The sequence below is a fragment of the Mustela putorius genome, unplaced genomic scaffold (assembly GCF_011764305.1).
Source record: "Mustela putorius furo isolate JIRA1106 unplaced genomic scaffold, ASM1176430v1.1 tig00000407_pilon_pilon_pilon, whole genome shotgun sequence".
NCBI lineage: Eukaryota > Metazoa > Chordata > Mammalia > Carnivora > Mustelidae > Mustela > Mustela putorius.
Genome location: NW_025421373.1, coordinates 26,918,573 through 26,931,108, shown reverse-complemented (window position 1 = coordinate 26,931,108; position 12,536 = coordinate 26,918,573). Strand labels below are relative to the sequence as shown.

General features: G+C 48.8%; 1 protein-coding gene across 6 annotated transcripts in view; it reads right to left on the bottom strand.

Annotated features, from left to right (window-relative positions):
• Positions 1-12,536, bottom strand: part of LARP1 (La ribonucleoprotein 1, translational regulator) — an 89,076-nt gene that overhangs the window by 18,262 nt on the left and 58,278 nt on the right. For 3 of the 6 annotated variants that reach the window (XM_045079602.1, XM_045079597.1, XM_045079601.1), the window contains exons 2-9: positions 7,422-7,483; positions 7,117-7,182; positions 5,987-6,161; positions 4,918-5,046; positions 4,635-4,841; positions 4,373-4,535; positions 3,331-3,475; positions 90-264 (exon numbers count right to left, since the gene is read on the bottom strand). In XM_045079602.1, coding sequence (XP_044935537.1) covers positions 90-264; positions 3,331-3,475; positions 4,373-4,535; positions 4,635-4,841; positions 4,918-5,046; positions 5,987-6,110 — 943 coding nt within the window. In that variant the 5' untranslated portion in view covers positions 6,111-6,161; positions 7,117-7,182; positions 7,422-7,483. The remainder of the gene's footprint in view (positions 1-89; positions 265-3,330; positions 3,476-4,372; positions 4,536-4,634; positions 4,842-4,917; positions 5,047-5,986; positions 6,162-7,116; positions 7,183-7,421; positions 7,484-12,536) is intronic. The other 3 variants (XM_045079598.1, XM_045079599.1, XM_045079600.1) reach the window with 3 other exon arrangements.

The window sequence follows — 12,536 nt, the reverse complement described above, 5'->3', positions numbered from 1 at the left end:
TTCCAGTCCTCCTGACACCAGCTCTGAGGAGGAGTGCTGGCTGAAGGACAAGGACAACAAGAAGGCGCCCACAGGCCAGCAGCACCTACCTGTCTCCTTCTGGTAATGCTGACGGGGCACAAACTCGGGGCAGTTGAGAAGCTGGGAGAAATCAGTCTGGGAATAATCCACTATTGGGGGACCAGGAAGAGGCCATTTCTCTGGCTCCTCCCTCCTGCGGACTTTCTCATCAACGATCTCCACCACCTTGCTGTCCTTTAGGGCCTGTAGGGGAGAAGAGGAATGACTCAGACAGAATGAGGTCTGGGCGGCTGGCAGATGGATGACTGGGCCCCACGAGCTCAGTTAAGAGTCTGGTGCTGACGGGGGTATAAGAAAACTGGCACCATCTTCCACAACTGGCATCAAATTACGAAATCAAACTTATAAGAGGGGACCAACATGAAAAACACACTTGCCCTGTGACCTTGCCATTCGATATCTAGCAATCTACCCCCAGAGAAATAGGGCCATAGACAGATTACATTATGTGTAAAGATAAAAAAGCCATTCACAACATTGTCTGTAATATGGAAAACACTAGAAACTACCCAACTTGCCAGCACACCAACAACTTAAAATAAATGACGGCGCACCCATTCAGTGCTATAAGACTCACATGTTAAAAAATAGCTTCGCATGTGCTGAGGGGGAAAGAGCCATAAAAAAGCAGGCCTAGGTCAATGTGTCTAAGATGCCATTGGTGTTTGAACTTTTAAATAAATACAAACAAACTACATACACATTCTTCTAGGATTCACAGGTAAACGCCTATGGGTGTTTATCTCTAGGAAAAAGGGTCAGAGTGGAGGAGAGGAGAGTTGTCTTTAAGAATCTTTTGCAGTGGAAATGGGAGACACTTCCACAGTGCGACACAGGACAATACGCTCTGTCGGTGAGGCCACAGCTAGAGGCGCTCTGCTACACTGCTGGAGGGAGTCCCTGAGGAAAGGGAACCCAGCAATTTGCCCCATAGTGCAGCCTTCTCACTTCTAGAAATCTACATCAAAGATACACTGGCAAAAATACAGCGAGATATATATGCAGCTCTAAGCAGGAACGACGAACATCCTTCTCTTATGTACTACCATGCAGTCAGCTCCCAAATGTATTAAGTGAAAGCAAAAGTACAGGTGAAGAAATGCATGCATTACATGGTGCCACCCAACTAACACAGGGGAAGGATACAAATACACCGAGTGGCATTTGCTAATTTTTTTTTTTAATGGAAGGATTCAAAACAAGTTGCCTTTGGGGAATAAAAGGAAGGCAGAAGTGAAAGAATTTTAAATCGGACTTCTAGGAGGATACCATGTTGACTTTAGAACCATGTAAATATTTTACCTAAATGCAAAACAAATTAGAAATTAGAGGGGAAAAAGCAATCCCTAAAACTTGAGAGCAAGATGAAACTAACAAAACAAATATATGTCAAATTAGAGACAAAAATTACACAAAGATTATTCCAAGTACTTGAGAATACAGTCATTTGAGGTATAAGTAGCAAAAACCTCCCACATTTTTAGTAGTAGTAGAGGTATTATTACGAGAATAAGGTATATAAACTATCAAATAAAACAAATGTGGAATTACGTTGAGGTCAACAGCAATGAGGACTTGGGGTATAGGAGAAAGGAGTATTAGACATAAAAGATCATTGGTATTGGGCGCCTGGGTGGCTCAGTCGGTTAAGTGACTGCCTTCAGCTCAGGTCATGATCCCAGAATCCCAGGATCGAGTCCCGCATCTGGCTCCCAGCTCCATGGGGAGTCTGCTTCTCCCCCTTGCCTTCTCCTCACTCATACTCTCACTGTCTCTCTCTCAAATAAAAAAAAAAAAAAAGACCATTGGTATTAAGTAAAGACTGTGTAATCCTGAACTTTAATAGAAAATATCAGTATAATTTCCTGATGTATTAAAAAAAAAAAAAAAAAGCTCTAGAAACAATGACCAATCAAAGCAGCAACAAACATTCCTATAACTCAGACTGTGTGGTACATAAACACCACTTCCCCAAAAGAGAGGACCTAGGGCTCCTTGAAAAAATGGCCTATTCCAGATCTGAGGCAGGAAGTATACGAGATCAAGCGGGGCTCCGCTAGCCACGGAGGGAAAACTGGATTCAGCACAGGAACTGCAACGGGCTGAGGCTGCAGTAAGGCTGAATCCGCAGGTTTGGGATGCTACCAAAAGACACTAAAGCAAAACAAAAACCAACCAAACCAACCCAAGCCCTTGCAAGTTATTAGGGATCAACTCATAATTCTGACAACTGGTTAACAAAGGGAAAGATCGGGCTTTTATCAACCCTTTCTGTACAAACCATACCTCTTGGTAACTGAATAGCCGATGAGGCAAAGTCCCTCCTTAAAAAGGTATTCCGGCTAACAAATGAAGACAGAGTGATAGAATTACAATTTCACCACTCCACAGTCCCTACTGAAATAGCAGGCAGTGATCGACAGACAGCAGCTTGCATCACAAGGGAACAAATGAAATGCTCTGTGCCACCGAGAGAACATATCATTATCTATAAAGGAGTCTTGACAAAAAGGGGAGGAAAACCCCCCAAACCTGAATCTGATCAGGTCTCTGCATCAGCAGTTTACACAAAATTTGGAATACAGATGAACACGTCAGATGCCACCACTGTGTCCCATGAGAAATTAGACAAAATACACAACCCAGTTTTATCCAAATAATGAGTTGCAAGGAAAAAGGGCAAGAGGACACTTAGCAAGACAACACATGGGTCTTATTTGGATCCTGATTCTCATCGAGTACAAATTTTTTTTCCCCCCAAATAGGGTGAATTGCAATGGACTGTTTGGCTATATTAAGGAATTGTTAATATCTTTATATGTGATAATGATACGGTGACCACGTTTTGGTTTTGTTTTTTTTTTAAACCAGGTATTTATCTTTTAGAGATAAGTACTGAAACATGGATGAAATGTCAGGTTACCTGAGATTTTCTGCAAAGTAATTTGGAAGAGGAAACAGATGGGGGATAGATGGAGTAAGACAGGCCATGAGTTGACAATTGCTGAGGCTGGGCGATGGGTTCATCATACCATTCTGTCTACTTCTGTAAATGTCTGCAATTTTCCATAGTAAGAGGGAGAGAGAGGAGAGAAGGAGGGAGGCAGAGAGGCCAGCCAAGCCTTGAAGCTTTAGCAGAGGTCATCAGATGAGGACTCCTCCAGGGTTCTCTGCGGGGGCCCACACTCCAGCTCCGTAAGTAAGGACCTTTCCTTCCCCTGCACCCCAGCCCCAGGGAGGGAGACCTACCGCAAAGATGAGTGAAATATCAGTGGTAAGGGCCTGCACTCGGTGGAAGGAAGCAATAAGGGTGATGGGAAGGAAACCGTCAGCATCCATCTTCCGCCGCAGGAAGAAGTCTCGCTCTAAATTGTCCACGCTGAAGTAGTATTCACTAGGTGGAGGGGAGAAGATGGAGGGTTGCTGCATCACTTAGGAGACTGCCTTCCTCATCCTGTACACCCCGGCCACCTCACATAGCCTCTGACCAACCCTGACCCTATTGTACGTATGTACAGTAACAGGCTGAAAAGAAATGTTATCCTGTTGTGGCTCCCTAACCTTGGGTCAGACCCATTCCCCCAGCCCTTCAGGCTCGCTGTACACCTGGCAAACCCCTCATCCGCCTTTACAACCCGTTCCACTGTTACCAGTCACTTTCTCTTGTCCCAAAATACTGTCACACTCTCCTGAAATGATCTACTTCCTTGTATGGCTTCCCTACTGGACCAAGGGACAATATATGGGAGTGGTTAGGAGCTAGGGTTTTGCCATCAGAAGGAAATGGATAGAATCTGTGCCTTGTTGTTTACCAGCTGTGAGACTCTGGGCAAGTTCCAGGGTCTGTCTGCTCATCTCTGAAACAGAGGTAAGACCTAGCTCACAGGACTAGTGCAGGACAAATAAGACAATCCTGTAAAACAATTAAGTCTGCACCCCGCAAACAGGGAGAACCCTGCACGTGTCTGCCAGCATTCTGACCATGCTGCCATTACAAAGAGAACTGCTGAGTAGGGTAGACAATGGACATTCCCTCTCCTTTTTGTTGGTGGTATTTCTAATTTTCTTAGGGCAGATATGGTATTACTTTTGCAATAAATATTACCTTTATGAAAATTCAGCTTTTAAAGGATAAGCAGCAGTTCTTTCTCTCCCAGTTCCAGCCAGGGGCAGCCCCTGGGGCGAGCAGAACTCCAGGAAGACCTGCCCATCGCTGCTCTGCCCGCCAGCCACCCTCTGACAGGTCCCGACACCCTATGCCTCTTCAGGAAGAAGGCTCCCGTCCACTTACATCTGCCGCTTGATGTAGTCTTTGAGCAGCTCCTGGTCCACACTGTAAAGCTCAGTGCTGCTGACATTGTCAAAGTAGTAGGTGATGTTGTTCATGTACTTGGGGGTGCGAGGCCCCTCTGCACCGTCAAACTTTCGGTAGCCAAACTGGTAGTCAAAATGGGCTACGGGGCAAATGGGTGCCATAAGGGAAGGGAGATCCCTGCCCACCGCCCCCGCCACACTCCCTCGGACATCCCGGAGCCCAAAGGGGCCTCACGTACTTCGAGTGCCACCCCGGCCGCGTCCCCGGCCGCGACCACGCCCCCGTCCACGGCCACGGAAGGAAGCCCGCGCCCCACCAGCCCCATCACTCTTCACACTCGAGGTCTCGTCCTGGTCGTGCCAGGCAGGCTCCGGTTTGGTCTCTGGTTGCCAGGCTGGGGTTGGGGGGGCCATGGGCACGGGCACGTAGGTGGCAGGCTCAGACCCTATGGGGAGAGGGGCACTGGGTCACGCCTGAGGGTGACCCCCGTGCCCAGGCGCTCCCCAGTGGGCGGTGCATACCTTTGATCTCCCCTCGGCTGGCAGCTGTGTGCCGCGGCTCTGGCGGGCGAGCAGGGCGCGAGACCAGTTTTTCTCTGGGCACTTCAGGCTTCATGTCTATTTGTAATGGAACCCACTTGTGTTTGTTCCCTGGAGGACGGCATGAGGACATGAGGAAGTCTTGAAGGAGAGGTCCCTTCTAGCCATCCCTATCTCTGTTACTCCTCTGTCTGGAGCAAAAGGTCTGATTCCAATCTGATGACCTTGGGCAAATTCCTCCTCCCACACTGGACCTCATTTTACCTCTAAAATAAGGAAGCCATGGACCTCAGGGTGACAGTCAGTCCTGGCTGACTCCTAATATCAATTTCTCCATGGTCCGAGAACCCCCTTCTGGGGCCAGACACATGGGAGCCCAAAATTGAGACTGCACTTCCAGGCTCCCTTTAGACATGTGCCAAAATCCTGTCTACAAGAGTTAAAGTAGTCAATTCCAAGCTGAGTCCTTCAAAGGGAGCTACTTTCCCCCTCTTCCACTCCTGCTAGTTGAAATGAGAAGCAAAGAGTGAGCCACCCTGGACAAAAAGAGCCAACACACCACAGCAAGAGGAAAGGAAAACGAGATGAAATGGTCGCCATTCTACAGCTGGCCTACTTACACCCAGCTGTCAGGTGAGAGAAAGAACCTTCTATCTTGTTTAAAACACTGTTACTTTGAATCTCTGTTAGAGAAGCTAACCCATAACCCTGAACACGTTAGCCAAGGAAATGGGAACTCTTGCCTTTAAACAAAATCTTACATGGGACAGCAATACAGCGAAATACACTCGTTGTTCTGAGGCAGGGACCTCATCTGTTCTGTGCACTGCTAGGAGCCCAACTGTTGAGAACAGGGCCTACCGATGCTTGTTAAGTAACACAAGGAACTGACAGACGGAAGGCAGAAGTGAAGACTGCGGGCCCAGAGGCCTACGTCAGTCAGCCTCCCAAGGAGTTCTCGGGGCTCCGGAAACCCATCTGGCAGCCCCAAGTTCTGATGCTTCACAGTTTGCCTGCCACTTCTCCCAAGCCCTGCTGCCAAGTCACTCACCTTTCTTCTTCTGGCCCCCTCGCTGGCAGTCCTCGTCCCCATTCTTCTCCTCCCCAGATTCATCTGATTTGGTTTTCGGGCTCTCTTTACTATCGCTTCCCTCTCCTTTCTCCTGTTCCTTCATGTCTTTTCTGGGTGGCAGCTTCCGGGTAGGCTGGGACTTGTGGGACTGTGGCTGCAGCGGGAAGCAGAGTAATAGGGTGGTGACGTGTACCTGAGAGCCTCCTGGGATGGGACAGGAGGGAACCCCTGCTACTAGAGAGACAGGGCAGGAACTGGGAACTGAAGCATGTGAGGAGTTGGACTAGATGTATTCTAAGGTCCCGTTTTTATGCCGGAGAGGCTTCCACTGGGGAAGCGTGGTCAGGCAGGCAGCAGGTGGGAAACAATCGGTCTCTCCATCTTCCTTGAGTCTTGAGAAACAACCCTTAGGACACAGGGGCTATATATTTACTCCCCACAAGACCATACTGTCCTGGCAGTCTGTGGAATGGAAGAGCTGCTGGCCCTCAGCTTGTCCACAGTAACCCTGTCTATGGCATAAAGGCCAGAAGTCACAGTTAGTGAGGAATCTAGGCCATCAGCCCAGCACAAAAACACCAGAAAGACAGGACTGATCTGGAGTTCCCCCTCTGCTGGGACTAGAGTGCGTTACAAAAGCTTCCCTAAGACATATGGTCTAGAGGTGGGTACTTGGCCTAATGGCCAGTCTCCTGCTTCACTCACTAGCAACCCAAGTACGGCTGATGGAAAACACAAGCTCTGGAACAACGTTAACATACTTGACTTCCAATCCCCACTTGACCATCAAGGGCTGGTTATGAGCCTTTCCCAAGGGCTCACAGTTATTATCTTCAGTGGCCTCATCTGTAAAACAGGAATTGCTAAAGGACCCGTCTCTAAGTCACCGTGAGGGACAGGTGCAATGGTAAGCAGCACTTGGCAGTTCCTGACATACAGCAAGGGCTCAAATGATGATGATCCTTAGCTATTTCAGTGCTGCCATATTATACCAACCACTCCTCCTAAAAAACCGAGTAAGGTAAGATCCAAGGCTCTGACAACTTAAGAAACCAAATGTGTGTATGTCCAGAGCATTCAAACCTGCCCATTCTTCCCCACAGACATACCTGTACACTCTTGTGGGCTATCTCTCCAGGTGTGGGCCAGTTGATTGCATCTCCAAAGTCACCAACCTGTAAGACACATTCTATGAGGGCCCTGGGGTGGCCTTGTCTCTGCCATTCAGCCCCTCACCCCACATACCATTCCCCCAAGAGATCAGAAGCCACAGTTTGTCCACTACAACTATCCACACTAGAGGCCCGGAGGGCTCCGCCACTACAGAGAAGATCCAGAACTACCCGGAAGCTCAGAAGAGGCCACCACCTCTTTTCTTCAAGAAAGTCCCCTTCGGTTGCTTAGGTCTCCTTACCTTGCTGCCTTTGCGCTGTTTAGGAACTGCCGCCCTCACCACTTTGGCTGGAGCAGAATGTTCTGTGGGAACAAGAAGGGAGAGGTGGTTATGTAAAACCCATGGAGGGAGGCCACCACTAGCTCCTCACCCTCTTTACCATCCCTACACCATCAAACAACGTGCAGGTTTCCAAAGGAGGAAGACGTGGTGAAGAGGAAAAGGACACAGCAACAACTGTACCAGCCTCTCAGAAGCAATCACAGAAAGTGAGATCATGGACACAAACAGCAGCCAACAGCCCAGGAACTCAGCTCTGAAGCAGAAGGGTCCTCCCAGCTCTGCACCTTCCCATAAAGAGGGCCCTGAGTCCTGGGGAGGGTAAAAGTCCATGACTGAGGCCATGCCAGAGCCGGCTCTATAGCGGAAGGCTCCCTAATCCCAGCAGATTCCAAAAAGGAAGGATCTGAAAGGCCTTCTCAGGCTCTAATACTGTGGAAGCCTGTGGGTGAGCAGGCCCAAACTAGTGATCACGGGGAAGGCAAGATAAAAACCCTGAGCTGGCAATCAAGTCTAGGGCTCTCTCTTCTAAGGTTCCCCATCCCCTCACCCAGGCCAGCTCAGTCCTCAATGACTGCAGTCAACAGAAGGGTTAGCCACTCAGGAAAGACTGCTCTCCAAATTCCCAAAGCAAAAGTGAGACCCACTTGACTCAATGGTCCTGCCTTTAGGAATTTATCCCAATCATACAAATGAGATGCGTGTTTGGAGTTACATAAAAACCTGTTGTACATAACAGAAGCTGCTATGTCTAACTTTAAAAAATTGAAAACCTTTCATGTCCTACAGCAGAAAAATGGCTAAAGAAATTAGTTCAACAATTTTTATAGCAGTCATTAAAAAAGATAATGCTCTCTGCCAGAGATAAAAGATATACGCAATAAATGAGAAGAGTTGCAATCTTTTTTAAGATTTTATTTATTTGTTTGACAGAGAGGCAGCGAGAGAGGAAACACAAGCAGGGGGAGTGGGAGAGTGAGAAGCAGGCTCCCTGCTGAGCAGAGTCCCATGTGGGGCTTGATCCCAGGACCCTGGGACCATTACCTGAGCCGAAGGCAGACACTGAACAACTGAGCTACCTAGGCACCCCTGCAATCCTATTTTTATAAAGCAAATAAAAAACGTACATTTAGGAGCACCTGGGTGGCTCAGTAAGCTGAGCACCAATTCTTGGTTTCAGCTCAGGTCATGATCTCAGAGTTGTGAGCCTCACATGCTTAGCGAAGTCTCCTTGAGATTCTCTCTCCCTCTCCCTCTGCCCTTCCCCCTGCTTGCTCAAGTTCTTTCAACTATTTTTTAAAAGCCCCATGTATATGCACATACACACTAGTAGGACATCTAGAAGGCCATATAACCAAATATTAGCAGGAGTAAAGTAGTATGTTAACAGTGATTTAATTCTGTTTGGAATTTTCCAGTCATTTCAACAAAGACATGGGCTTTTTATAAAAAGAAGTAACTCTAAAGGGTCTGGTCCCTTCTACACCTACACTTATTTTCCAAACACACGTCTGAAGAACAAGGGTTTCTGAACCTTGCCACCCCCAGAGATCCATGGGAAAAGGTACATCCTGGGGCTCTGCTCACCCACTTCTCTCCAATCACCTTGACTCCATTGTTGGCCAACCATGCCAAGGCAAGAGCTGCCCCCAGTCCCTGAGCAAAGAAATCTCCCTAGTTGGCCTCAAAAGGAATTTTTTACCCTTTGAACAGACCCATGTTCTCTTAATGAGTAGAAAGAGCCCGTGACTACTGTGAGGCCGCAGTATTACTTTTTTTTTTTTTTAAGATTTTATTTATTTATTTGCGAGACAGTGAGAGAGAGCATGAGCGAGGAGAAGGTCAGAGAGAGAAGACGACTCCCCCGTGGAGCTGGGAGCCCGATGTGGGACTCAATCCCAGGACTCCGGGATCATGACCTGAGCTGAAGGCAGTCCTCCAACCAACTGAGCCACCCAGGCATCCGTTGGCCACAGTATCTTTGACTTTCAAACCCTACCGGAGCCACTGCCCCTCAAGATACCCCACAGACCTTGAGAGCTGGAGCTGTGGAACCCAGCCCATAGCCTCTTCCATCCTCGGTGCCAGACAGGGGAAACCCAGAAAATCTCTCAGTCCCAAGAGGATGAAGCTTGTAGAACCAGGGAGCTACTATGCACCAACTTTCTTGCCAATCCTGGGTGGCTCCAAGAAGCTTACCACCACCCAGTTCCTCAACTGGGCTGCTGCTTGAAGCCAGGACTTGGCAGAAACAGCTGGTACAGGATTATCTCCCTTGACTACACCTGAGTTATGGCAGTCATCACTTCTCCAAGGACCCATGCTCCAGCCCCCAAAACACTCCCTGCATGCTATCAGGACAAGAGCAGGCCAAGGGCCTGCAACTTCAAGTTCATTAACCATGAGCAGGAGAAGAGAATGAGGCTCAGAGAGCAAGGTGTTCCTGGAGACTTTCCTTGAAAAGGTGAGGAGAAGTTCTTTAGGTCACTGTTTCTTCTATTTTCTTAAAATTTTCTTAAAATTGGGAGGAGTCCTATCCTGTGATCACCCTGCCTGACATTTCACCCACCAAGATCACAAAAGGACATGTAATGTACTGAAAGTTGGGGCTTCAATTAATGGGAGAGCCATCTTGCCATTATAAGACCACAGTGAATCCCTATTTCCCTCACCAACCCCAAGATGACTTGAGAAAATATGGCTGATCTGGACATACACATGTGCAGTTTGTTGAAAAAGCCCCATGCCCAGCTAGCCCCCTGTTGCCCCCAGGACCCATAGTGCCCTGCTCTTGTTCTGCTCACAGATAGAACTTTAGACTGCCTCTACTCTAAGGAAGAACAAAGTCTCCTAGAGACATAAGGGTGCACTAGGGAGAGAGAACTACTTCTGCCGTTATGTAAAATTCCTAGATCTCGGGACGCCTGGGTGGCTCAGTTGGTTAAGCAGCTGCCTTCGGCTCAGGTCATGATCCTAGCGTCCTGGGATCGAGTCCCACGTCGGGCTCCTTGCTCGGCAGGGAGCCTGCTTCTCCCTCTGCCTCTGCCTGCTATTCTGTCTGCCTGTGCTCTCTCTCCGCCCCCCCTCTCTGATAAATAAATAAAATCTTTAAAAAAAAAAAAAACTCCTAGATCTGTTAAAATCCTGTGGGGGCCTAGGAGAAGCCGGGAAGGCTCGAATGCACTGATGTCAGGCCCTGTGGGAGACTAGAAAAAAAGACTAGACTTTCTGACTTCAATTACACATCCCTTTCTGGGTCCCCATCCTCCTCACCCCCCCAGCATCCTCCCTCACCAGGCAACCAACCAACACACTCTTCAGCTCCACAATATATACAGGGCTTGGCATCTGAAATGGCTCCCAATGAAAACCAATCCTTTGCGCAGGTGCCAGTCCCCACGTCCAGTATCATCCCAGCCAAAACAGGGAATAAGCCCCCTCCTCCTGCCTCTGTGTTCTCACACTTGGGCCAGCTGCCACTGACCCAAGCCCAGCTCAGGAAACACTAAATTCGCCACCCTGCACCTGGACAAGAAAACAGTCATAGAAGGTTAGAGCAGCAAAAAGGACTATGGTTCTAATCCCTTCTGTCTGCAGATAGGGAACCGAGCCCTGAAGGTGCCTCCCTAGGAACAGCCAGGATGAGAGCCAGAAGTCCCAACCCTCTTTGTTCAAGTGCTCTTTGGGCTGGCCATGAACCCCAGGTGTCCACCGGTAGGGTCAAAACTCCTTCCTGGCGCCATCTTAGAGCACTTTTGGTGTTTCCTGATAAATGGAGTTACTGAAGACAGAGAGAGGTTCTTAGGTACTGGAGGTACAAGTGTGGTGCGGCGGGCCCTGCTTGAGGCCCACCGTTCTACAGGAGCAGGATGGCAGAAAGGGGCTGCAGGAGGACCTTCCTCCTTGATAAAGGCAAGTCAGGAGCTAACAGGTAGCTGGAAAAGGAGAAAAGCCACTTTCTGTCCCATAGGACCATCCTCAGCAAAGAAGTAGGTTAATGATTCTAGTTCCAGGGGGTGAAGGGGCTTCCTAAATATACACCTGCATTTGGGTCTTAAATGAAGCCCACCAAAGCCTCTCCTCTACGTCTGGTTGTAGTCGTCGGGGTGGAACACCAGGAGACTTCGTGAACCTGGATCTGCATGGCCAACTCACCATTTTCATTCAGGTTACTGAGAGCGGCAGGCAGCAGGGGAGCTAAACCACCACAGCTAATGTGGGATAGCAGGGAATGAGGTGGGCAGAAGTGGGTGCCGAGGGTGGGGGTGGGGGGGCGGACAGAGGGCAGCTTCCCTGCAAAGTGGAGCGGCTGACTGTGTAACACCCCGAGATTCGCTCTCTCAGCCTCAACTGCCGCCCCTTCATTCAAACAGTGGAGGAGAGCAGACAGCCCATCGTAACTACACGGATTTATTATCTACTACACATTCTCTGCCCCCGGAGAACCCCTCTGAACTTGAGTTTCCTCATCTCTAAGACTGAAGTCCTGATTATCTCACAGCACAGCCGTGAGGGTTCCCTGAACAGAACAGGAGAGGGCCCAGCACACAGCAAATGCAAAATACTTCAATTCAGATTCACACACAAAGTTTACTACTTCTAAGTAATCTTCATCCTCATCATTAAAAAGGAAAAAACAATCTCTCAACATGAAAAGAATCAGACTGTGTGGAGAAAAACTCCTCAGGATCAACCGGCTCCATTCCCTGATTCAGATTACAAACACCCGCCCCGTTCCCGCCAACTCCAGCCTGGCCCTTCTTCCGGACCCGCCCTGCATAGACAGGCTGGGCTCCAGGGCAGGTTTCCCCAGGAAAGAGGAAAGAAAGAGGGGGAAATTCACCACAGGTCCCCGGGGGAGACTTTGGCATAAGCCCCTGCCACGCCAGAGGAAGGAAGAGCACAGGGAAGGCTTGGAGTTCTGACTTCAATTACAAATCCCTTTCTGGGTCCCCTCCCCACCAGCCTCAATTTTTTACATAGCATGGGAGGAAGAGAGCCTGGCCCCCAGCAGTATCTCTCAGCCTAAAACGGGACCAAACCCATCAACACCTGGTACAAAGCCAGATAAAACAA